The 26983-nt window shown below is 42.1% G+C and overlaps 1 protein-coding gene across 1 annotated transcript; it reads left to right on the top strand.

Annotated features, from left to right (window-relative positions):
- The first annotated feature begins 868 nt into the window (after positions 1-868).
- On the top strand, positions 869-26983 carry LOC113903946 (short-chain dehydrogenase/reductase family 16C member 6). Its single transcript, XM_027560621.1, has 7 exons — positions 869-894; positions 4683-5029; positions 17088-17219; positions 19178-19277; positions 20200-20344; positions 24819-24944; positions 26322-26983. Exons 2-7 carry the CDS (start codon positions 4709-4711, stop codon positions 26446-26448), a joined length of 951 nt encoding a protein of 316 aa, XP_027416422.1. The 5' UTR covers positions 869-894; positions 4683-4708; the 3' UTR covers positions 26449-26983.

Below are 26983 nucleotides of genomic sequence, written 5' to 3'. Positions count from 1 at the left end.
CAGCCAACACTCTAATGTGAAGGGCTCAGGAGGGTCTGAAAAATGAAAGAAGATCCTTGTGATTCCAAGTCCAGTTTACTGAACGAAAAACTATATGCATGTAGTCAAAGGAGCACACATCCTGCACTCAAATCCCACTTCAACTCATACACTGTGTGCCCCCGACTGCTGTCACTACCTGAGTCGCTTACTCACTCCACAGGACCATTTTGGGACTTACAAAAAACAAGGTAATCGAAAGATGTGATGTGGTTTAAACTTGATAAGTGTTTGCTCATTATAACGCTTCATGAGTTTTTTCTAACTACCTGGTTGCCATGACTCCCCAAGCACCACCTGGGAGTAGTCATTTTTCTCACCAGTACTTCCTACATCCAGAAGGAAGAATATACTTTACTTGTACTTATTCCCTTTGTTGCATATCTGAATGCTTTCTGCAGCCGGAGAGTGCAGTCTGTTAGTCAGTTCAAGGAACGTTTAAACAATGAATGCTTGGAGAAATGTCAAAACTCCTGTCCTCAGAATGGTCCTCAAGCGTAGCAATCTGTGGCAGTTTTTAATAATTTTCAGAGAAAGCTACTTGAACTTCAAGATAAATCATCTACTTTGAGGATAAACTTCCTTCCAAAGAAAAAGGATGAGAAAAGTTGAAATTTTGTTCTCCATGCAAGAATTATGTGATGCAGAACCACAACTCTGCTCCATTTGTGTTTATTCATAATAGATTATAAGATAAGATTGCCGCTCATGATTCTAACATACTACATGTTGCCAGGATTGCACCTGAGCCAAAAAAAAGTCTATATAAGTTTGGCCAGGCAAGAATTTTCCATAGCTTAAACTCTTTCCTGAATGAACACTTGAAATCTGCATGAACTCTTGGTGAACGTTAAGGTAAGTAGAAGTCTCTAAATTTTTCCAAGGATGATACCTTTTGGGATATAATTAGTATTCTTAATAAATCCAAATTGTTAACAGGAAAGACCTAGAATGCCCTTTCTCTTCCTCTGTCTGAAAGGCAGACTTCAAATTTGCACTTGAGCAATGGCACCCCACTCCAGTACTCTTGCATGGAAAATCCCATGGACAGAGGAGCCTGGTGGGCTGCAGTCCATGGGATCCCGAAGAGTCGGACACGACTGAGCGACTTCACTTTCACTTTTCACTCTCATGCATTGGAGAAGGAAATGGCAACCCACTCCAACGTTCTTGCCTGAAGAATCCCAGGGACAGAACAGCCTGGTAGGCTGCTATCTCTGGGGTCGCACAGAGTCGGACACGACTGAAGCGACTTAGCAGCAGCAGAACTCAAATGCCAAAGCTTCTGCCCATTTTCTTATCTTCTACTGAAAACCACATTCCCTGTCCCCAACCCTGGGACCAAGCTTTATCTGCAGCAATTTCACTCTGCAACCCTGTGTTTCTTTGTTATCTCCCAGAACTGGACTCCCTGCTTCTCAGGTCCAGGGATCATAACTTAGCATCTTTAAAACTCAATGCCTAGAGCCTGTGATATAGAGTGAAGTGAGTCAGAAAGAGGAAAACAGATATCATAGAATAACGCATGTGTATGGAATCTAGAAAAATGATGAACCTATTTACAGGGTAGGAATAGAGATGCAAACAAGAACAGACTTGGGGACACAGCAGGGGAAGGAGAGTGTGAGAGAAACTGAGAGAGGAGCATTGAAACATATATGTCACCATATGTAAAGTAGATAGCCAGTGGGAATTTGCTGTTTGGTTCAGGGAGCTCAACCCAATGCTTTGTGACAACCTAGAGGGATGGGATGGGGTAGAGGGTGGGAGGGAGGTTCAAGAGGGAGGGGACATATGCATACTTACGGTTGATTCACCTGTGTATGACAGAAACCAACACAACATCATAAAGCAATTACCCTTCAATTCAACATACTCACTGAATTCAACAAAGGCCCTGACGCTTTCCTGGGGATTTTTTTGGTCCCGTTGGAAAACACACACAAATATTTATAACAGTGTTCTGGCAGTAATGCTCTTTTCTATCTTTTCTCAGGAGAAGGCAATGGCACCCCACTCCAGTACTCTTGCCTGGAAAATCCCATGGACAGAGGAGCCTGGTAGGCTGCAGTCCATGGGGTCGCTAGGAGTCAGACACAACTGAGCGACTTCACTTTCACTTTTCCCTTTCATGCATTGGAGAAGGAAATGGCAACCCACTCCAGTGTTCTTGCCTGGAGAATCCCAGGGATGGGGGAGCCTGGTGGGCTGCTGTCTATGGGGTCGCACAGAGTCGGACACGACTGAAGTGACTTAGCAGTAGCAGTATTCCATTGTATATACGTACCACATTTTCTTCATCCATTCATCTGTCAACACACATTTAGGTTGTTTCTATTTACTTCAGTTCAGTTCAGTTCAGTCACTCAGTTGTGTCTGACTCTTTGCAACCCCTTGAATCACAGCACGCACCAGGCCTCCCTGTCCATCACCAACTCCCAGAGTTCACTCAAACTTATGTCCATCGAGTCGGTGATGCCATCCAGCCATCTCATCCTCTGTCGTCCCCTTCTCCTCCTGCCCCCAATCCCTCCCAGCATCAGAGTCTTTTCCAATGAGTCAACTCTTCACATGAGGTGGTCAAAGTATTGGAGTTTCAGCTTTAGCATCAGTCCTTCCAAAGAACACCCAGGGCTGATCTCCTTTAGAATGGACTGGTTGGATCTCCTTGTAGTCCAAGGGACTCTCAAGAGTCTTCTCCAACACCACAGTTCAAAAATATCAATTCTTCGGTGCTCAGCTTTCTTCACAGTCCAACTCTCACATCCATACATGACCACAGGAAAAACCATAGCCTTGACTAGACGGACTTTAGTTGGCAAAGTAATGTCTCTGCTTTTGAATATGCTATCTAGGTTGGTCATAACTTTCCTTCCAAGGAGTAAGCATCTTTTAATTTCATGGCTGCAATCAGCATCTGCAGTGATTTTGGAGCCCCAAAAATAAAATCTGACACTGTTTCCACTGTTTCTCCATCTATTTCCCATGAAGTGATGGGGCCAGATACCATGATCTTGGTTTTCTGAATGTTGAGCTTTAAGCCAACTTTTTAACTCTCCTCTTTCACTTTCATCAAGAGGTTTTTAGTTCCTCTTCACTTTCTGCCATAAGGGTGATGTCATCTGCTTATCTGAGGTTATTGATGTTTCTATTTATTAGCTATTGTGAATACTGCTGCTATGAATATAGGGTTGCATGTATCTTTATGAATTACAGTTTTGTCTGGGAATATGCTGAGGAGTGGGATTGCTGGATCACATGATAATTCTGTTTAGCTTTCTGAGGAACTTCCAGTCTGTTTTCCATAGTGACTGAACCAACTTATATTTCCACCAACAGTGTAGGAGCTGTGGTCTGTTTTAATGTGGGTTTTAAGGATGACCACGTTAAACTTCTACATGAAATAATTGTGTAAGAATGTTCAAATATAACAGAAAATGATTATCAAAAATCAAGGACACATCATCAAAAAGAAAAAAAACGCTCCATTATTTTATTTTTTAAAAGACAGGTCTGGGAAAAGGGCACATTAGCTCCAGAAAAAGCCCATTCGAGTGTTAAAAGTCTAGACTTCATTCAAGAGACCTCTGTCCTCAATCTTGACATTTCCTATTTTATTAGCTGGCTATATGGCATTCAATAAGTCTGGGTGCATGTGTGCTAAGTAGCTTCAGTCATGTCTGACTCTTTGCAACCTCATGAACTGTAGTTTGCCAAGCTCCTCTGTCTGTGGGGATTCTCCAGGAAAGAATACTGGAGTGGATTGCCATGCCCTCCTCCAGGGGATCTTCCTGACCCAGGAATTGAACCTGTGTCTCTTAGGTCTCCTGCACTGGCAGGCAGGTTCTTCACCTTTAGCTCCACCTGGGAAGCCCTTGAACAAAACTACTCAATCTTTTTTGTCTCAGACCCCCTCACTATAAACCAGCAGTAACTGTACCTGGTTTGACTCTGTCAGAGGGATATTATAAGGATTATGTGAAAATATAGAGCTTCCCAAGTGGTGCCAGTGGTAAAGAACCCGACTGCCAATAAAGAAGACTGAAACATGGGTTCAATCCCTGGGTCAGGAAGATCCCTTCGAGGGGGCATGGCAGCCCACTCCAGTATTCTTACTTGGAGAATCCCATGGACAGGGGAGCCTGGCGGGCTACAGTCCATAGGCCAAAGAGTTGGACATGACTGAACAGACTTGGCACCCACACGTGCATGTGAAAATATAAAAAGATTTATATTGCAAGAAATATTACTTCTATATTAATTTCTATTAGATATAAGATCATGAATTGAGTTCATATAACAGAAAAACGACCATGTGAGAGTCCAGAATCTTGGTTTAGGAGTCATGCAATGTATGTCTTTCACTATGAAGCTCTCCTAGTAAATTGAGATCTACCTGTAAATCAAATTAGATTACCTGTAAGGAAGTACCCTGCAAGTTGGAAAGATTCTTGTCAACATAAAATGTTTTCATGCTCATTACTTATATAATTCAAACATTCAACGATGGTAGCAGTTGTTGCCAAAATATGTATTTTGAAGAACTGATGTCTCAAAGGTAAATTCCCTTGGACTAAGTGTTTTATATGTGTTGCAATTGTGATAATGTCATGAATTTATCAGTTACCTTTTTTCCTAATTAGGACGTTACTTTCTTCAGTGAATCAATATGAATGTACTTCTCGACACCTCCATATTTTTGGGGAAATTTCTATATTATTTTTTAGAATCTTTATATTACAAGATAATTCCCAAGAAGAAAAAGGATGTTACGGGAGAGATTGTCCTTATAACAGGAGCTGCAAGTGGACTTGGGAGGTTATTGGCTATCAAATTTGCCAGTCTTGGAGCCATTTTAGTTCTATGGGACATTAATGAAGAAGGCAACATGGAAACATGTAGAATGATCAAAGAAGAGAGGGATGCAAAAGTATTTGCCTATACATGTGACTGTAGTAATAGACAAGATGTCTACAGAGTTGCTGATCAGGTAAGCTGACTGGTGTTCTTAGTTCTTTGCCCAAGAAAAGTACTGCATCTAATATGTGCTTTTGCAAAAAGAAGAGGAGAAATTTTGTCATATACTTCTTTTCCTATGCCTCTTGCTTGAGTCTGCATGTCAGAAATCTGACTTTGTGGAGACTTCCCTGGCAGTCCAGTGGTTAGGACTCCACTTCTAGTGCAGGGGTCGTGGGTTCAATCCCTAGTCGGGGACTGAAGCCAAAAAAAAAAAAAGAACCTGAATTTGTGGCCTCCAGAAAAGGAAACAAGAAAACAATGCAACTGTAAATTTGATGAGCCTTTTGAGTTGTTGCCAGCTGCTTTTCTGGTGACTCATTGCCACCAGAAGTCTGTAGAAACTAGAACTAGCCCTGCCTAGCTACCTGTCCTCTCCAGGTCCTTGTTCCTTTATCAGTAAAATGAAAAGACTGGACCAGATGATCTTCAAGGGGACACAGTATTAGGTCTCTGTATTGTATGATTCCAGTGTACACCCACCGTCACCTAGTTCTGAGGGTAGAAAGTCGGGAGGATGGGGAAGAAGCATATTTCTAGACTACATTTCCTCTTAGATTGAACTTATGGATATTCGTTCTAACTTCACACTTCGTTGTTCAGTCTCTAAGTCATGTCTGACTCTTTGCTACCCCATGGACTGCAGCATGCCAGTCACTAAGTACTGATAAATGCTTTAATTATAATAGGTATTTATTGTGTAATTATATATAGATCCCAGGGATATTGTAGAACAGAACAAGCGGGCTCAAAATCAGGTCTTATTTTGCCAAAGCAATGTGGCAAGAAAGGTTCATAGATGGAGGTCTTTGGGGCTAGCTCAGGGAAGGAGCCTGTGGGGGAGTGGCAGTCCCAGGACCACCACTAAATAACAGATCAGGACTCTGAAATTTGCAGCATCATCATATATAATCTTTTGTTTTTCAATTAATTTATTTTGATTGGATAATTACTTTACAATATTGTGATGATTTTTGCCATACATCAGCATGAATCAGCCACAGGTATACACGTGTCCCCTCCATCCTAAACCTCATCCCCCACTCCCTCCCGACCCCATCCCTCTTGGGTTGTCCCAGAGCACCAGCTTTGGGTGCCCTGCTTCATCCATCGAACTCACACTGGTCATCTACTTTCTATATGGTAATGTATATGTTTCAGTGCTATTATCTCAAATAATCCCACCCTCATCTTCTCCTGCTGAGTCCAAAAGTCTGTTCTTTACATCTGTGTCTCCTTTGCTGCCCTGAGTATAGGATTGCCAGTACCATCTTTTTAAATTCCATATATATGCATTAATATACAGTATTTGTCTTTCTGACTTACTTCACTCTGTATAACAGGCTCTGGATTCATATATAATCTTTATAGTAAAGTGGGCACAATTACATTGTCTCCTCTACTGATGACAGGAAGCCAAGGCATAGAGCAAATTAGTGACAGAGTAGAACCAGGTTCCATCTGCCTGGAATCAAGACCCCTGCCACATCCCCAGCAGTGACCCACCAATGTGTCAGCAATAAAGACTCCCTCACAGTCCTCTTCCTTCTATTAAAAGCACTGTAATTTCCATCACCCCCAATGAATCTTTCCCTCTTGTTTAAAATTTCCTTGCTGTATAGTAGAAAACGAGGCCAAAAACTTTAATCAAATATTGTCTTTTCACCATTTGAATGTATCTTGGACTTTTCTTTTCTCACAGGCCTGTAAACAGAATTCTTCTAAGTCAACCATTTTATTAATATTGACTGTTCTGTATAATTTTAATTACTTATCAACTCCCAAGAAACCCAAATATTAATACTAATGTTAGACTTTATCTACCAGAATGTCAACAAGCCATGGACATTATCCAGACCCCTGAAATTCATAGGAAACTTCAATAACAGCATTCTAAAGGGCTCAGTAATGGGACTTTCCTAGAGGTCAGAGGTTGAGATTCCAGGCTTCTACTGTAGGGGCCTTGGGTTTGATCCCTGGTCAGGGAGCCAAGATCCCATATGCCATGGGGCATAGCCAAAAAAAAACAATGATAATATTAAAAATTTTTTTTAAATAAAGGGCTCAGTAATTTCCCCAAATTTGACTAAGGTAACTTTCTCATCTCCACCACAGAGACTCAGTACACAAATGAATTTTTTGTTAGAATAACCAGCGTCATGCTTTATTCCCAAATGTCCAGGTCCAATTACTTATTTATATTTGTTAGTGTGTCTGTGTGCATGTTCACATACGTGAGATTTGTTAGTTACAGAAGTAATCATTTTGACCACAGAGAAGTAAATCTAAGTAAAAGAGAGCTTTTACTTTCTTGTATGTGTGTCGAAAACTGAGTGAGAACCACTGTGATTCTTCTCAAAAGCCAAAAGCTGTCCTTTGGCAAAATATTAACTTCTGAGAACCTCTGTTTCCTGATCTATAAACTGAGATTGGAATGCTTTCCTAAACTCGCAGTGAAAATTAAATCCTATTACCTAGATGAAGTTCCTCTTAGCTCTGGGTCCCTAAGACTGAGGGATCTTCTTGGACAGGATGATGGGGACCATTCAGTTCAGTTCAGTTCAGTCACTCAGTCGTGTCCGACTCTTTGCGACCCCATGAATCACAGCACGCCAGGCCTCCCTGTCCATCACCAACTCCCAGAGTTCACCCAGACTCACATCCATCGAGTCAGTGATGCCATCCAGCCATCTCATCCTCTGTTGTCCCCTTCTCCTCCTGCCCCCAATCCCTCCCAGCATCAAGGTCTTTTCCAATGAGTCAACTCTTTGCATGAGGTGGCCAAAGTACTGGAGTTTCAGCTCTAGCATCATTCCTTCCAAAGAAATCCCAGGGCTGATCTCCTTCAGAATGGACTGGTTGGATCTCCTTGCAGTCCAAGGGACTCTCAAGAGTCTTCTCCAACACCACAGTTCAAAAGCATCAATTCTTTGGCGCTCAGCCTTCTTCACAGTCCAACTCTCACATCCATACATGAGAACTGGAAAAACCATAGCCTTGACTAGATGGACCTTTGTTGGCAAAGTAATGTCTCTGCTTTTGAATATGCTATCTAGGTTGGTCATAACCTTCCTTCCAAGGAGTAAGTGTCTTTTAATTTCATGGCTGCAGTCACCATCTGTAGTGATTTTGGAGCCCCGAAAAATAAAGTCTGACACTGTTTCCACTGTTTCCCCATCTTTTTCCCATGAAGTGATGGGACCGGATGCCATGATCTTTGTTTTCTGAATGTTGAGCTTTAAGCCAACTTTTTCACTCTCCACTTTCACTTTCATCAAGAGGCTTTTGAGTTCCTCTTCACTTTCTGCCATAAGGGTGGTGTCATCTGCATATCTGAGGTTATTGATATTTCTCCTGGAAATCTTGATTCCAGCTTGTGCTTCTTCCAGCCCAGCGTTTCTCATGATGTACTCTGTATAGAAGTTAAATAAGCAGGGTGACAATATACAGCCTTGATGTACTCCTTTTCCTATTTGGAATCAGTCTGTTGTTCCATGTCCACTTCTTTTTGTGTGTGTGTGTGTGTGTAATAAAGTTTTATTAAAGTATAAAGGAGATAGAGAAAGCTTCTGACATAGGCATCATAAGGGGGTAGAAAGAGTACCCGCTTGCTAGTGTTAACAATGAAGTTATATACTCTCCAGTGAATCCAAAGAATGTCTGGAGGTTGTAAAGACCTCCTCCGACCTACTCCCATAATTTACATTTTAAGATAACACTGTCCTCAGGCAAGATACATCCTTGTAAAGACCAGGTCTACTCCCATAATTAACATTTTAAGATAACAGAAGGTTGAATTCAAAGACTGTCCTTAGGCAGGATACATTATTGGTATATAATCCTAAGGAATGTGGAGAAAGAAAAAAAGTTTGTCCTTTCTTCCTCCTTGAGAATTCCAGACCCCTCTCTCCTTGGGGACCCCTAGATTTCCTATCAACCTGCCTAGGAACTGACTCTCTCATTCCCCCCTTTTCTTTTAGGAGAATTATGTTGCCTAGGGAAAAGGGGTGTCGTTCTCGTTCCATAACTACTTCCTAGCTGACAAGGGGCGTTGTCCCTAAATTGGTGAGGCAACATATTCTCCTAATCCTCATATTGAGGATATCTGATCCAGGGGCCCCAAATAGTAGCTGGAGGAAGCTACAGCAGTAGCAGGAGTTTGAGCAACCATTTGTAACTTAAAAGCTTTCATGCAGCTAGAAACAAATCCAGTTATACAATTACAGATGCAGGGAGCAAACAGCAAAAACAAAACAACCAGAATTATTGTAATTAAGATAGTTGTCCACCATGGGGAACTAGTTAATGTCTCCCAAAGTAAGGCAATTGAGGAATCAAAATTGTAAGTCACATTATGTCCATAGTTAGAGTACAAAGTTGCACCAGTCCATTTTAGGGTTGGTAGATGTCATCAGATGAAGAAGAGGCATCGCATGTGATTGTTGTCGAAGGTATTCACAGACTTGGAGAAAGTCTTTTTCTTGAAGTGGGGATGTCCACCACAGGAAGCCTTCCACTGACGAAGAGGGGAGCGCTCCGCAGACCCAGCAGTTAGACCGATTGTGGAATGCAGCATAGGAGTGAGCCCAGGACAGGAGGACATTGTCTTGAGGATCCAACGGCAGACTCAGGATATTTGGAGTCAGCAGAAGTAGACTCACATAGATTATCAGGCCCATCTGCTGCCCTTTGCTTAATTCTAGAGCTCGGGTCAGGGGCACAAGCTCCGCTAACTGAGCACTGGTTCCCTCGGGGGAGAGATTTTGCTTCCAAAACCTGTTCAGCAGTCACCACGGCGTAACCTGCTTTACGGTTTCCATCCTGAACAAAAGAACTGCCATCTGTAAATATTTCCATGTCAGGATTGTCTAATGGGGTATCCTTTACATCCTCCCGAGCTGCATAGTTTAAAGTTAGGAATTGAGAACAATCGTGATCAGGTGTTTCATTTTCCTTCTCAGGAAGGAAAGTGGCAGGATTTAAATTTCCACAAACTTTAAGCTTAGCTTCTGGTCCTTCTAACAACAATGACTGATACTTAAGAAGCCTACTGTCTGTCATCCAAATATTAACCTTAGAATTTAAGATTCCACTCACATCATGAGAAGTCAGTACAGTAAGGTTTCATCCATTAATTATTTTTAAAGCTTCAGGTGCTAATAAAGCCGCTGCCCCAATTACTCTTAGGCAGTGGGGCCACCCACTTGAAACTACATCTAATTCTCTGCTTAGATAAGCAATAGGTTGCTGGTGAGGCCCTCGGGGTTGTGTCAAAACTCCCAATGCCACACCTTTTCTTTCAGTGACAAACAAATTAAATTCTGACCCTGTGGGCAAGCTCAGAGCTGGAGCTTGCAGGAGAGCAGTCTGAAGAACCTTAAAAGCCTTTTGAGTTTCTGGAGACCAAACCAGTTTGTCGGTTTGGGCCTGCTGAGTTTCAGCTATAAGTTTATATAAAGGCTGGGCAAGTTCCCCATAACCTGGAATCCAAATGCGACAGTAACCTGTGATTCCCAAAAATCCTCTCAATTGTCTTAAAGTCATAGGTAGGGGGTGATTTAGTATAGGTTTAATTCTCTCAGGGCCTATGGCCCTAGTCCCTTCTGATATGATTAGGCCCAGATATCTAACTGATTGTTGACAAAGCTGAGCCTTTTCTCTTGATGCCTTGTAACCACAGCCTGCCAGAAAGTTTAAGAAATCTTCTGAGGCTCGCGAACAAGCTTCCTCTGTCTCAGCACAGAGCAAAATATCATCTACATATTGTAACACCACTGCTTCAGAGCTATTAAAATTTTGTAGATCCCGTGACAAACTTTGTCCGAATAAGTGAGGACTGTCACGAAATCCCTGGGGCAAAACTGTCCAGGTTAACTGAGAAGCTGGCTGCATAGGGTCTTCAAAGGCAAATAGGAATTGACTTTCTTCTGCCAAAGGCACTGAATAGAAGGCATCCTTTAAATCAATTACTGAGAAATATTTGGCCTGTTCAGGAATTTCAGACAATAGAGTATAAGGATTAGGCACCACGGGGTGTAAAGGAACTACAGCCTCATTTATTATTCATAAATCTTGAACTAGTCTCCATTTACCATTCGATTTCTTTATACCCAAAATAGGAGTGTTGCAAGGACTGTTACAGGGAATTAATAGTCCCTGCTCCTTTAAATTTTCGATGATGGGTTTTAACCCTTCCTTAACTTCAGGTTTCAGTGGATACTGCTTCTTATGTGAAAATATGTGTGGGTCTTTGAGCTTAACAACTACAGGAATAGCATTTTGTGCTCGACCCACAGATTTTCCATCAGCCCATACTCTAGGATTTACATTTTGTTCAACTAAAGGGAGAGAAAGGGAAGGCTCCATATTCATGAAAACAGAGGCATGGACCTTGCTCAGTATATCCCTTCCCAAAAGGGGTGAGGGAGATTCTGGCACGATCAGAAACTCGTGTTAAAACAGCACAGAATCCCAGTTGCAAGATAAAGAATAACTGAAATAATACCTTTTGGCTCGTCCAGACAGTCCCATTATGGAAGCAGATCGGGAAGAAAGTGGGCCAGGGGCTTCAGTAAGCACAGAATAAGTTGCCCCAGTATCTAAAAGGAAATCGACGGATTGGCCCCCCACAATTATTAATACCTGGGGTTCCTCAGGTGTAATTAGGACGGGAGCTTGTGTGGGGACCCCCGGGCACCTTCAGTCCTGATTGTCTTGAGAGTCCGACCCCAGAGACCTACGCCTCTGGGGGTAGTCTCTCTTCCAGTGTGGTCCTTTGCAGACTGGACATGGAGCCAGGGGCGGCTTAGATGCCTGAGGGCAATCCCGCTTGAGGTGCCCCTCCTTTCCACAGTAGTAGCAAGCCCATCACTTTTCACCTGGGCCCCTCTGGGCATTTTTCTCAGGCTGTTTAAGAACGTTTTTCATAGCCATGGCGAAGGCTTCCGCCTTTTCCTTTGTCTTTTTTTGCCTTTCTTTTCCTCATATTCCCTACCATAATAGACTGTCTGAGCCAGTTGTAACAGAGTATCTAAAGACTGATTTGGTCCATACGCCTGTTTTAATAGCTTACGGCGGATATCTGGAGCCGACTGAGTGAGAAATCTATACTTTAAGATCACTTTTCCCTCTTCACTTTCAGGATCAATCTCAGTGAATCTGCGAAGGCCTTCTCTCAGTCTATCTAGGAATTTACCAGGAGCTTCTTTCTCCTCCTGTTCTATGTCTGCCAATTTGCCATAGTTTAAAGGCTTAGAACGCGCCTGCCTAAGTCCCTCAAGAATACATCTAACAAAACGACTCTGATCCCATCTTCCTTTAGCTGTGTTGTAGTCCCAGTCTGGTTCTATAGTTGGGAACTCCTGATTCCCAGTGGGGAGGGCCGCTATCTTGTTCTCCCTCTTCTCTACTGATTCATTACCAAGCCATTCATCTCCACAAGCAACCGCTTTTCCCAAAACTCGAGTCTTTGACTCAGGAGTCAGCGTTTGTCCCAAGATATACATCACATCCTTCCAAGTGAGGTCATAAAGCAGAGTAACACCTTTAAAGGCTCTAATATATTTTTCTGGATCCTCTAAATAGTCTCCCAGATCCTCCTTGATTCTTTGTATTTCTTAATAAGAGAAAGGCTTATTAACTCTCACAGACTGATTATTTCTCCTGGTGGGTGTTTTATAAAGAAGCAACAGCTTGTGTGGCTGTTCCTCAGTCTCTCTGGCTGCTCTGTGCATATGATCCCAGGGATAGATTGGAGAAACCTGTTTTTTCTCTTCTCTTTGTCTCCTGTCCTCCATCTCATCTCTTACTTCGATGGTCTGAGTTTCTACTGAAACCAGAGTAGTCTGAGGTCGTACTGAGATAGGAGTTGTTTGGACCTCCATGTGGGCAGTTTGAATCCCAGTTTGGAGTCCCCGGTACGGGGGCAAAGTAAGAGGACAGGAGGGAGCTGAAGATTTCATGCCCAAATCTATACTCTTAGGACATAAGTCTGGCATATTTCGTAGAGAGAAAAAGGGCAACACATATGCTACTTCTACCCATTTCCCTTGTTCCTTACAGAACCGGTCTAGTTGTAGAACAGTATTATACTTAAGAGACCCTCCAACTGGCCACCGTTCGCCGTCCTCCAATGGATACCGTGGCCATGCAGTATCACATAGGAAGACCAAGTGTGTCTTCTTTAAGCCCTGGGGATCAAATCTATCCCAGCTTTTCAGGATACAGTTCAAAGGAGTGAGGCTGGAATTGTTAGCTCCCATCTGTAAGAGAGAAAAAAAACGACCAAGGCCATTTTTCTACCGGAGGTGTCCCTCCCTGCTCTAGATGGGGGTGTAGACAGACGTTACACCAAAAGCTTTTCCTTCCTGGCCAGACTTAGTCTGTCCCTTACCGACGCAGGCGCCGTACTCGTCCCTCCCGGTTCTACCACCGAGATGGGGTGGGGATGTACCAGGGGTAGACTTGATAGCATCCCTACTTGACGTCCAGCTCTTCACCCTTAACCTTGCTTGCCTCTGATGTCACCCGGGGTGAATCAGAGTAACCTTCCGAAATGCCTCCCAAGCTAAGACTACTAGGGGAAACATTCATCACCTGAGTGCCTGTGCACGACCCTGAGTATTTCCCGACCACAATAAGACCAACACGAACATAAAACTGAGATGTTCTTTCCAAGCATCACCACACCAGTATAACAGCCTCTTCTGATCCACTAAGAGCCAGCGTTACCAAAGAAAAAAAAAAAAAAAAAAAAAACCCATCGCAGTCCCAATCTGAGTAACCTTTAACCTCAGAGATGTTCTGGGAGCTAGAGCTCCATCTAGCTTATGAACTTTCGATTCCTAGCGAGGCTAGACACTTTCTTGACTACCAATCCAAGTTTGGGACCTAAGCCACAGTACACAATAACAGTATAGATCACAAGTCCCTTGAAAGTCTATGATCCGATAGATTAGGTTAGTACTTCTAATTCCCAAGGGGTTATGAAATGGTCAAAGAGACCGAAAAGTTTGACCGAGAAAGGAGAGTTCGGTCCACACGCTTCGCCCATTTCTGGTCGGTTTCCGAAGGAGACATTGGGTGCCTCTTGGCATTGGCAGGTCAGTATAACGCCCCAACAGGTTTCTGCCATAAGCTGTATGAGATCACCATGGAACCGCAGAGCAGGGCCCCTTACTTGCTTTACGCAGGGCATGCCATTCATTCACACAAGCACACGGTAGAGTTAGTAAAGCACGGCAGAAAATGTGTTCACTAAGAGAACAAAGAACTAAAGCTCCAAGCTTCCTTACCTTGTCCTGAAGGATCCCGGACGAGCCCCCAAGATGAAAGGTTGTTGTTGAATCACACGAATACACCGGGATTCTTGGCCCCCGGAGGAGAAGAATTCAATCCGGGGCCAGAGACAAGGCTTGATCGCTCGGAGCTTTTGTGTAATAAAGTTTTATTAAAGTATAAAGGAGATAGAGAAAGCTTCTGACATAGGCATCAGAAGAGGGTAGAAAGAGTACCCCTTCATGTCCACTTCTAACTGTTGCTTCCTGACCTGCATACAAATTTCTCAAGAGGCAGATCAGGTGGTCTGGTATTCCCATCTCTTTCAGAATTTTCCACAGTTTATTGTGATCCACACAGTCAAAGGCTTTGGCATAGTCAATAAAGCAGAAATAGATGTTTTTCTGGAACTCTGTTGCTTTTTCCATGATCCAGCAGATGTTGACAATTTGATCTCTGGTTCCTCTGCCTTTTCTAAAACCAGCTTGAACATCAGGAAGTTCACAGTTCACATATTGCTGAAGCTTGGCTTGGAGAATTTTGAGCATTTCTTTACCAGCCTGTGAGATGAGTGCAATTGTGCACTAGTTTGAGCATTCTTTGGCATTGCCTTTCTTTGAGATTGGAATGAAAACTGACCTTTTCCAGTCCTGTGGCCACTGCTGAGTTTTCCAAATTTGCTGGCATATTCAGTACAGCACTTTCACGGCATCATCTTTCAGGATTTGAAATAGCTCAACTGGAATTCCATCACCTCCACTAGCTTTGTTCGTAGTGATGCTTTCTAAGGCCCACTTGACTTCACATTCCAGGATGTCTGGCTCTAGGTCAGTGAGCACACCATCGTGATTATCTGGGTCGTGAAGATATTTTTTGTACAGTTCTTCTGTGTATTCTTGCCATCTCTTCTTAATACCTTCTGCTTCTGTTAGGTCCATACCACTTCTCTCCTTTATCGAGCTCATCTTTGCATGAAATGTTCCCTTGGTATCTCTAATTTTCTTGAAGAGATCTCTAGTTTTCCCATTCTGTTGTTTTCCTCTATTTCTTTGCATTGATCGCTGAGGAAAGCTCTCTTATCTCTTCTTGCTATTCTTTGGAACTCTGCATTCAGATGCTTATATCTTTCCTTTTCTCCTTTGCTTTTCACTTCTCTTCTTTTCACAGCTATTTGTAAGGCTTCCCCAGACAGCCATTTTGCTTTTTTGCATTTCTTTTCTATGGGAATGGTCTTGATCCCTGTCTCCTGTACAATGTCACGAACCTCATTCCATAGTTCATCAGGCACTCTATCTATCAGATCTAGTCCCTTAAATCTATTCCTCAGTTCCACTGTATAATCATAAGGGATTTGATTTAGGTCATACCTGAATGGTCTAGTGGTTTTCCCTACTTTCTTCAATTTAAGTCTGAAATTGGCAATAAGGAGTTCATGATCTGAGCCACGGTCAGCTCCTGGTCTTGTTTTTGCTGACTGTATAGAGCTTCTCCATCTTTGGCTGCAAAGAATTTTTCTTAAATATTTAAGAATGCCTTACACCAAAGATTTCCCATCCTCCAGAGACCCAAGTTCCTCCCCAAGTTGGTCTAAGATCAAGCACTTGCTCACACTGGCTCCCTCATCAAGCCAAAAGCTCACATCTCTTGGGTGTTTGTCCCTGTACTGCCCCTCTCCAAAGCAGAAGGGCCTAATCCCTCTGCACAACATCGGTGCAGCAACAGTAATTCTTCCTTTCAGAGCCTGTTCAACTTGATGACATCAGGAGCAGTTTTTCCCTAATATCTCCCACCATGTGATCTGGAAGCCTCCACACAGAGCAGTAGGTGGGACCAGGACAACCAAGTCAAGTTTTTTCCAAACTTCCTGTTTGGAAAAAAGAACAGATTGTCATGACAGCACCAAAGATACAGTTCAGGGCAAAAACATCTTCAAATCGTCGTTTGAACATACATCATGCTTTACATCATATTTTACCCCAAACCAGCTTTATCAAGGTCACTGCAGTGTTTCCTGGAGCCTAGCTTCCTCCGAGCAGGGCTGGTGGTAGTAGGTTCTGTACGCAGATGAGGTAAGCAATTCAGAAGGAAGGGTGAAGGAAGACCCTCAGGATGCAGCAGTGGTAGCACAGCTGGAAACTCAGGGAAGTAATTGGGCATAGACAATTATCAGACCTGGGGAGGTCTTTTTGACAGAGGTCACAGGCCCACAGACACCTGTGATCCCACAGGTGGGATCCAACATACCTGTGTTTGGGATGTCTTTGTGCTCAGGACTGGCCACGCCCTACAGGGATGGGATGAGCTCCTGCACCCTGTCACAGAGGAGTCAGGAAGAGGGCACCTACAGAAGTAACTGCCACACACACCTGGTTGAAGAAAGACACAAGCACCATCCAAAGGGAGACATTGAGAGCCACACAGGGAAATAGAGACAGCACTCTGCAGTACCCCTGGCATTCACCTCTGGCAAAAAGGGACGGTAACATGACAAAAATAGAGGCAGAGAAAACACACTGCAACACCCAGTCCTCTCTGCACACACACAAAGATAAGCAAAACTGGCAAATCAATGTGTTTTTTTACACAATCAATCATAAAGCTACTTTAAACTTGCTGAATTTCTATGAGAGAGAGAAAATAGCTATGTTTAAAGAAACTACCTGAATAAAGTAAAAAATAATAATAATAATAATAATAATGGCATGGAAAAATAAGTAACCTAACGTAAATGAATTATTTGCCTCACTTCTGCACAGGTTAAGAAGGAAGTGGGCAATGTGACCATCCTCATTAACAATGCAGGGGTCGTGACAGGAAGAGAGTTCCTCAAAACTCCAGACCACATGGTGGAAAGATCATTTCTTGTCAACGTCATGTCTCACTTCTGGGTAAGTCTTCTTTCTTTTTCATTTTGTTTTGTTGGTGAATATGAGAATTTCATGTAGCTCTATAAGTGAGAGTCACTCAGTCGTGTCCAACTCTTTGTGACCCCATGGACTATAGTCCATGTGAATTCTGGCCTCTCCAGGCCAGAATACTGGAGTTGGTAGCCTTTCCCTTCTCCACTGGATCTTCCCAACCCAAGGATCAAACCCAGATCTCCCGCATTGCAGGCAGCTTGTTTACCAGCTGAGCCACAAGGGAAGCCCGAATTCTATAAACAATTAGTCAACCATTTATCTGTTGATAGACCATTTGTGAGTTCCCATTGATAGACTAAGCAGAATTCTTGGCCTATCCAGAGTTGGAGGCAGAGGTGGTTATGGGCTTGATGGCCAAAACATCCTTTGTCTACTGGTATTATTGTTCAATTGCTGAGTCATGTCTGACTCTCTGCGATCCCATGGACTGCAGCATGCCAGGCTTTCCTATACCTCACCATCTCCCGCAGCTTGCTCAAACTCATGTCCACTGAGTTGGTGACGCCATCCAACCATCTCATCCTCTGTCGCCTCCTCCTCCTCCTCTGTCACCTCCTCCTCCTCCTCCTGCCTTCAATCTTTCCCAGCAATGAAGTCTTTTCCAATGAGTCCATTCTTTGCATCAGGTGGTCAAAGTGTTGGAGCTTCAGCTGCAACATCAATCCTTCCAATGAATATTTAGGTTTGATTTCCTTTCAAATTGACTGGCTTGATCTCCTTGATGTCCAAGGGTGGCAGGCAGCATTCCTTGTCCACACCACAGTCTGCTAGGTGCCTCCATGCTTTTGCTTATGACTTTGAACTTCTTTTAAAATTTTATGGGGAGCCAAATATTTCTTGTAAATTGACCCAACTGAATATTCTTCTAAAGTATTGAAGTCTTTTAAGTTGACACTACAGAGTAACACAGTTACTGTTGATATTAAAAGATTGTCCAAAAGGTAATTTTTTAAAATTGCAAAAGGCAATGCAGGTAGAGAAACAAAGTCCAAGTAATTGGAAACCTGTCCAAAGTTCAAAAATACTAGTTCTTTTTTTTTTTTAACAATAAAGTCATCATTTGTTGCAATTCAACTGAACACATATTTGCCATCTTCATAAACTGAGCTATTTTATGGAAATAGTGATAACTGATTTAATCTATAACCAGGGGGAAAACATTTAGGAAATTCAGTCATTGAACTTTTGCATAAGAAAAATGGAATCTTACAACAAATACAATAAAACAAAGACAAGCAAATCTGACACTTGCTTGTATTACACCCCACATGTGATCAAATCAGGGAAAATAGATATACCTATTTATCAAACACATGTCATTATTTCAGAGTTACCTTGATTGTACATATATGTAAACCTGGATTCGTATGTATGTCTCTGGTTTAAATTATATTCCCAAAGTTTCATTGATATGTTTTTGATGACTAAATGCTTCCTCAACACATACTTGCATTCCTTTCTCTTCCCTTTAATGCTGGGAATCTGTACATCCAGAACAAATAATGTCTTTATAATATAAATTTATCTTCTAGAATGTCTTTAAAAAGCCCTCCGCTGACACATAGGGCTAGAAATACAAACAGACCCTTGAAATATCCAGTCACCTTTTCCCTGTGAGGAAAACATTATTTTCAACTGGAAACAGAAAAATGTTAGCAACATAAGAGATGCCAGTTGGATCCCTGGGTCAGGAAGATTCCCTGGAGAAAGGAAATGGCAACCCATTCCACTATTTTTGCCTGGGAAATCCCATGGACAGAGGAGCCTGGCAGGCTGCAGTCCATGGGGCCGCAAAGAGTCCAACATGCAAACATCAGGTGTTAAATAAATATTTATTAAGTAAGCTTATAAGTTAATCACATACTTGAGCAGAAAGAGTAATAAATGAGTAATGAATATTGACACAGTGTGTTTATATCTTCCAGACTTATAAAGCCTTCCTTCCTGCCATGCTTGAAGCTAACCATGGTCACTTAGTCTGCATTTCAAGTTTTGCAGGAATCGTTGGGATCAACGGACTGTCAGGTGAGTGCTCCACCTGTGACTTTGTATCTCCAGCTCACAGCACCCAGAAGTCAGGACTCTTCTAAGGCATGGAAAACTCTTCTGCACCAAGGGGAAGTCTCTACTACATTTGGCTCTGTTTGTAACGCCAGGATTCCTTCCCATTTCCCAAATTTGAATTCCACACATAAGTGATATCGTATGGTATTAGTCTTTGTCTGGCTTACTTCACTTAGTATGCCCATCTCTAGGTCCATTCATATTGCTGCTCCCCTCCTCTATATAAAATAACAGTGGTGGGACTTCCCTGGTGGTGCAGTGGTTAAGAATCTGCCTTGCAATTCAGGCGATGTGGGTTGGATCCCTGGTCAGGGAACTAACATCCCACATGCCATGGAGCAACTAAGCCCATGCACCACAATTAGAGAGTCCACAAGGAAAGATCCTGCATGATGTAACTGCAACCTGAGGCAGCCAAATACATATATTTTAAAATAATAAAATCACTCTCTTCTTAATAAAAAATAACACAAAGAGAAAAAAAGAACCAGTTGTCTTTGTAGTCTTCTTGGGTTAAGAGAAATTGAAATCATTTTCATTTTGTTGTTGGTATGCTGTATAGAGCTATAGAAGTGGAGTGGCCACAGAAAATGACTTTAAGTGATGCTTTCCCTGGTAGCTTAGATGGTAAAGAATCCGCCTGCAAATGCAGGAGACTCAGGTTTGATACCTGGGTCAGAAAGATCCCCTGGAGGAGGGCATGGCAGCCCACTCCAGTATTCTTGCGTGGAGAATCACGCACTTAGGACATGACTGAGTGACTGACACTTTCACTTTGCCCCCAGAATAAGCCAAAGAAAGGGAAGGGAGTTTCCATTTTCAAAACAATTCCATGAATTAACTTGTCAAAGTCTGTTGCTAACAGCTCCTCACTCTGTTTCAGATTACTGTGCCAGCAAGTTTGCAGCTTATGGCTTTGCGGAGTCTCTCCACTTTGAATTAAAGCTACTACAAAAAAGCAAAATTAACACCACCATTGTTTGCCCATATTTTATCAAAACTGGAATGTTTGAGGGCTGTTCAACCAAGTAAGTGAAATCTTACAGTAATCTTCGCTCTTATGATAATCTTCCATATAGGTAATTATCATCTTTCATTTTGAAGTTTTGAAATATGAAAAGTAAAACGAAAGACATCGGTAGAATGCCTGAGTTAGTCAAAGAAAACTTTCAACCTGCATTAAATTAATGAGTTTACACCATTTAAGGATAATAATATGGTTATGAGCATATGGTATAGTGAAAACATAAACTTAAATTGCTAATCAGAATATTACAATATAACAGAAAACTTGGTAGTGAGAAGTTATTAAAATCTTTAGCATTGTTGTGTTGAGAAGATAATTTCCTTTCTAAAAAGAATAGTGAAGTAAAAATCATCCAAAAGATAAAATATTTTGAAAGACTGACTAATATATGTGGGGAAGTATTGGAGGATGATATACGTTTATATTTGGTAGAATAGACCAAGGAAGAAACAAGTGAAATACGAAGACTTTTATACAAAGGAGCCAATCAGTAGAGTATACTGAGAAATGGTCTAGGGCCAGTGTAGTCATTACAATTGCTAAAAAGTCTAGACATGGTCTAGGGCCAGTGTAGTCATTACAATTGCTAAAAAGGGGATTGACAGGAACCAAATGCTATGATCAGCTATATCTGTAGGAAAGAGAGACAGCCAACGAAAAGCCTGTCTAAAAAGCAATGAGGCTATTTAGAGTCTAGGGAAATTGTAAGATTAAATTTAAAGTGTCAAAACAGGTGATGGAGTTGACAGTACTGCAGGGGAAAAACTCTCACAAAGAAACATCTACCATGCAAGTCAACATTAGCAAAGACAATCATTTAAAATACTTGGAGATTGACCAAAGAGCATGCAATCCATTGAGAAGTATTTATTTAACAAAACCTACAGAAATTTGGTAAGAACTCTGAGAGGCCTTGGCATTGGAACCAGGAACTACACTCATCCTCCACACAACAGCTCTGCCTTGCAGAACAGCTGTTTCAGGGGCTTGGCAAACCAGTGGTAATTCCCATGTCTCCCAGTCTCTGGAGGGGCTTACCAGGTGGCTCGGTGGTAGAGAACCCGCCTGCCAATGCAAGAGCCACAAGAAACTCGAGTTCGATCGCTGGGTAGGGAAGATCCTCTGGAGGAGGAAGTGCAACCCACTCCAGTATTCTTGCCTGGAGAATCCCATGGACAAAGGAACCTGGTGGGCTAAAGTCTGTAGGGTCACAAAAAGCAACCGAGCATGCAGCGTGCACACACACACCAGTCCCCAGAGAAGGAGAACTCCGCTGGGCAGTTTGGCAACAGGTGAATACTCAAAGATCCCGATTTCTGTAGAAGGCCTATAATGAATGGATAGACTCAGTCAGACAGTGCTTGCTCCTCCACCTCCAAGGTAGGAAAGACCTGGGGAGAGGCTATTGTTGAAGAAAGCCAGTTCCTCTTTCCACAGCTCTTTGTTGTTGGAGCAGCAGTCATGTGTCAAAAAAACCTATGTGTGGTAGACTTACCCAACAGTAAAAATGAGCAGACCCCAAGCCCCAGGTTCTGGGTGCTGGAAGATCCATACAGGCTAGTAACAGCAGCTGGGTGGCAGCATTACTTCCTACCATTCCCCCAGACTCTGTTTGATAAGTAGGGTGAGAAACCCAGTAAAGAGTCATTTTATCATCACCAACTCCTGCTTCATAACAGAGGTTCTGACAGACAAGGTCACAGTCAGCAGCAAAGACTGGCATCTTTCTCCCTCTGCCATTGGATAAAACCATAAATCAGAGCATCTTCAAAAAAAAAAATAGCACCACCAGCTAGCAAACTACAGCATAAGAGGTAGATACGATACAAATAGAGGCAGACCAGCTAGAGGCTTAAGAGAAAGAGGCAGTCAAAGATTGCCGGGTTAAAAACACAGTTTCCCTGGATGGAGTCCTTCAAGGAATGACATCAGAAGCCACACCTTGGAGGAGAGCTAGACCTCATGGAACTAGTTTCAGCCAAGTGACTGAGGAAATAAACAAGCAAACAATTGCAGAGGACAGTTATCCAGAGTTGCTACCATATATCATCTAAAATGTTCAGTTTTTAATTAAAAAGTAAGATAGGCAAATACACAGAAAAGTGTGACCCATACATGAGAAAAACCCATAGGCAATGGAAATTGCTTTGAAAAGGACCCAGGTGTTGGACTTAGCAGACAAACTTCAAAGCAAGCTATTTTAAATCCATTCAAAGAGCTAAAGAAATCCATATTTTTAGAATGGAGATGTTTCATCAAATATTAATAAATAAATACAGATTTTTTTAAGCAAATGTAACTTTGGGATTGGAAAAGAAGAGTAAATGAAAAGGAAGATACACTAGAGCAGCTCAACAGTAGATTTTGGCTGGTAGAAAAAAAAAAAGTGAACCTCAAGACAAATGAACAGAGAATATGCAACCAGAAGGAAGAGAAAACATAAATGGAAAAAAAGGAACAGATCCTCAGAGAATGCTGGGACACCTTTAATCACATCAACATATACACAAGGAGAGTAACAAAGAAATAAGAGAAATGGTCAAAAAAACCATTTAAATATTATACAGAGTGAAGTAAGCCAGAAGGAAAAACACCAATACAGTATACTAATGCATATATATGGAATTTAGAAAGATGGTAACAATAACCCTGTGTACGAGACAGCAAAAGAAACACTGATGTATAGAACAGTCTTATGGACTCTGTGGGAGAGGGAGAGGGTGGGAAGATTTGGGAGAATGGCATTGAAACATGTAAAATATCATGTATGAAACAAGATGCCAGTCCAGGATCGATGCATGATACTGGATGCTTGGGGCTAGAGCACTGGGACGACGCAGAGGGATGGTATGGGGAGGGAGGAGGGAGGAGGGAGGAGGGTTCAGGATGGGGAACACATGTATACCTGTGGCGGATTCATTTTGATATTTGGCAAAACTAATACAATTATATAAAGTTTAAAAATAAAATAAAATAAAAAAAAAAACATTTAAAGTAATGATGCTGAAAACCTCCCAAATTTAATGAAAAACATTATTTACATATAAATGACTACCCACTCCAGTATTCTTGCCTGGAAAATCCCATGGACAGAGGAGCCTGCCAGGCTACAGCCAATGGAGTTGCAAAGAGCTAGACACAACTAAGTGATTGAGCCCACACACAAAAATAGAATTTTTGAAGAGGTGTGGTTCAAGAAACACAGAAGCATAATATAAAAGTATAAAATGTCAAAATAATGTCTAATGGGAGCTTCATTACATGCTAATCCCATTTCAACTCCAATTGATTTTGCAAACATCTGAGTTTGCTTACTGTAGTAACAATAATGTGCCTAAAATAAAGCCATATTATACATGCTCAGGAGCGCTTTCCTTTGGGTAAAATAATTTTGCAGTTTCACTTCTTAATAGTATACAGCTATCTGATGTTTGGGCTGAAAGACAGAAAAGAAAAATATGGAAAAAAATCTCAAAGCACTTCCTTCCATAGATCTAGACCATCAAAGAGGAGAAAATCAATAAAGGCCAGGAGTTCACTCCAGGAAATGAAATACGTTAGCTTTTGTTTACTCGCTAAGTCATGTCTGACTCTTGTGACCCCACAGACTGTAGCCCACCAGGCTGCTCCATCCATTACATCTCCCAGGGAAGAATACTAGAATGAGTACCCATTTCCTTATCCAGGTGATCTTTGCGACCCAGGGATTGAACATGCATCTCCTGGGGCTCCTGCATTGCCAGCGGATTCTTTGCCACTGAGCCACTGGGGAAGCTGGAAACGTGTTAGCACTGGTCCCAATATGATCACGAGAGAAAACACAAGGCTTTTTCTAATATTTACACATGATTTGCATATTTATAGACATATGTTGATGACTTGATATCTAAAATTTAATAATTAGTGCTCACCATATTGAAAAGCAGAGACGTTACTTTGCCAACAAAGGTCCGTCTAGTCAAGGCTATGGTTTTTACTGTGGTCATGTATGGATGTGAGAGTTGGACTGTGAAGAAAGCTGAGTGCCGAAGAATTGATGCTTTTGAACTGTGGTGTTGGAGAAGACTCTGGAGAGTCCCTTGGACTGAAAGGAGATCCAATCAGTCCATTCTAAAGGAGATCAGTCCTGGGTGTTCATTGGAAGGACTGATGCTGAAGCTGAAACTCCAATACTTTGGCCACCTCATTCGAAGAGTTGACTCATTGGAAAAGACCCTGATGCTAGGAGGGATTGGGGGCAGGAGGACAAGGGGACAACAGAAGATGAGATGGCTGGATGGTATCACTGACTTGATGGACATGAGTCTGAGTGAACTCCAGGAGATGGTGATGGACGGGGAGGCCTGGCGTGCTGCTAATCATGGGGTTGCAAAGAGTCGGACATGACTGAGCAACTGAACTGAACTGAACTGACTGATGGCAGCAAAAAAATACCACTTTAACAATATAACTTTTTGTGATTTTTTTTATTCCAGGTATCCACTTTTGTTGCCCATGCTGACTCAGGAGTATGCTGCCCAAAGTATTTTAAATGCTATTTTAGAGGAGCAGTTGTACTTGATAATGCCCAGATTCTCGCATGTTGCATTGTTCCTGAAACAGTAAGTGAATAATGACTTCTCTATCATTTTGGTTGTTTGTGAACAAATTGCTCTCATCATTGCTACCTCTTTTACCAGAAAGCAACCTTGTATCTTTCTTAAGGTTGAAGGAAGAATAATATCTAAACAATGCCAGGGCAACTTATTGGACTAATTCTAGCTGTGCTTGGTTATTCCAGACCCTGAGAAAATTCAGAAACTGTTGGTTCTTACAGAGTGCTAAGTTGCTCCAGTCGTGTCTGACTGTTTATAACCACATAGTTATAGCCTGCCAGTCTCCTCTGTCCATGGGATTTTCCAGGTAAGAACTCTGGGGTGAGTTGCCATTCCCTTCTCCAGGGGAATCTTCCTGACCCAGGGACCAAACACACGTCTCTTATGTCGGCAGGTGGATTCTTTACCACTAATGCCACCTGGGAAGCCCTCTTAGAGAATAAAAGTTATTAATTTCAAGAAAAACAAATAGAACCCCAATGACGGGAGGTGAATTCTATCAGTTCAGCTGACACAAAATTCTATTTTGAAAACAAAGGGCCAATAAACCCGAGTGCATTGCCAGAAAAATATTAAGGATTTTTGACAAGTTTCTCACTTCCTCTGGTGAAAGAGGACCTGTAACTTCACGCTTAAAGTTCCAGAGTTTTTGTGAGTGCATTTAGGCCAGGCCCACTATCTTCTCTGAAGAGAAGAGAGAACAACGTGTAAGATTCATCAAGTGTCTACCTGGGCCAGACTCTGCATGACAGCCTTGCGTGGTTTATCACACTTCAAGTAACTGAGGCTTAAAGACCATTAGTCATTTTTGCAGGATTAAACCGCTAATGGGGTTTCCATGGTGGCTTAGATGGTAAAGAATCTGCCTGCAAGGCAGGAGACCCGGATTTGATCCCTAGGTCAGGAAGATTCCCTGAAGAAGGGTATGCAACCCACTCCCAGTATTCTTGCTGGAGAATCCTATGGATACAGGAGCCCTCAGGCCCCAGTCCAAGAGGTCGAAAAGAGTTGGACACAACCGAACAACCAACACACACTTTGTGGCCTGAGCACTGGGACTGTTCAAAGCTCTGTAGACAGCATTCAGTGCCCGTGATGCAACATTTCCACATTTGTCCCTCTCAGCAGTGACAAGCACACAGTGTGAGCCACGAGAATTCACAAGTAATCTTTACAAAGATATTTCTCTTTTGTTCATTTATTTATTTGTTTGGCCGCACTACGTGTTATGCGGGATCTTAGTTCCCCCTCCAGGGATGGAACCCATGCCTCCTGCAGTGGAAACCCAGAGCCCTAACCATTGTGCCGCCAGGGAATTCCCTGAAGATGTCTCTTTGACTCCTTCTAAAGCATTCTGAATTTTTTCCCTCTGCTTTTCTCTAGAATAATATCTACAAACATGATGATGACCATGGCTGAGTACCTTGGAATGGACATTTCCCTGGCTTCATTTATAGAACGAGAGAAATCAGGGGAAGTTCAGACCAAAACTGAGAGGAAACAACAGTAGCTAAAGCTCCAGACGTGGTAATAAGTGTCATGAGGAGCAGCCACCGGAAGTCTTGTTCATGCTCAGAGCACTCCAGACTTCCAGCAATGACCGAGGCTTCCAGAAGTGCTCACTGGGACATAGCTGACACTCTCACAACCTCCCTAGGCATTCACATTACATACTCAAGTTTCCTGTCACTTTTTAGTTTGATTTAAAAAAAAAAAAAACAACACTGCAGCCGTTCCAGTGTCAGAGAACTCAGAGAATACAGTGTATTAATAAAAACATATTAATGCAAATTAACCTTAATTTAATTTTTAAATAGAGTAGATGATACTTTTAGAAAAAGAGTAACTACAAATAGACTTTTTAAATTGCAGTTTTAGGCTGATAATTTTTAAATATTATATGTAAAGAAAATTTTTAGTACAGCTGTTAAGAAAAATAACACTTTTCTGTGTGCTTATTAATTCCTACTGGAGCTGGATGACCATATCAAGATCCTTAGGGAGGCACTGAATCTGTTTATTCAATAAAATAAGTCCACAACTAA

Source organism: Bos indicus x Bos taurus, chromosome 14, assembly GCF_003369695.1.
Source record: "Bos indicus x Bos taurus breed Angus x Brahman F1 hybrid chromosome 14, Bos_hybrid_MaternalHap_v2.0, whole genome shotgun sequence".
Classification (NCBI taxonomy): domain Eukaryota; kingdom Metazoa; phylum Chordata; class Mammalia; order Artiodactyla; family Bovidae; genus Bos; species Bos indicus x Bos taurus.
The sequence above is the reverse complement of the archived record's forward strand: the minus strand, read 5'-3'. Positions and strand labels throughout refer to the sequence as shown.

Coding starts and splice junctions, on each gene's coding strand:
- LOC113903946 (XM_027560621.1), top strand. CDS start 4,709: ATGAATGTACTTCTCGACACCTCCATATTTTTGGGGAAATTTCTATAT. Junction 17,220..19,177: donor ACGTCATGTCTCACTTCTGG/GTAAGTCTTCTT, acceptor TATATCTTCCAG/ACTTATAAAGCCTTCCTTCC. Junction 20,345..24,818: donor TTTGAGGGCTGTTCAACCAA/GTAAGTGAAATC, acceptor TTTTTATTCCAG/GTATCCACTTTTGTTGCCCA.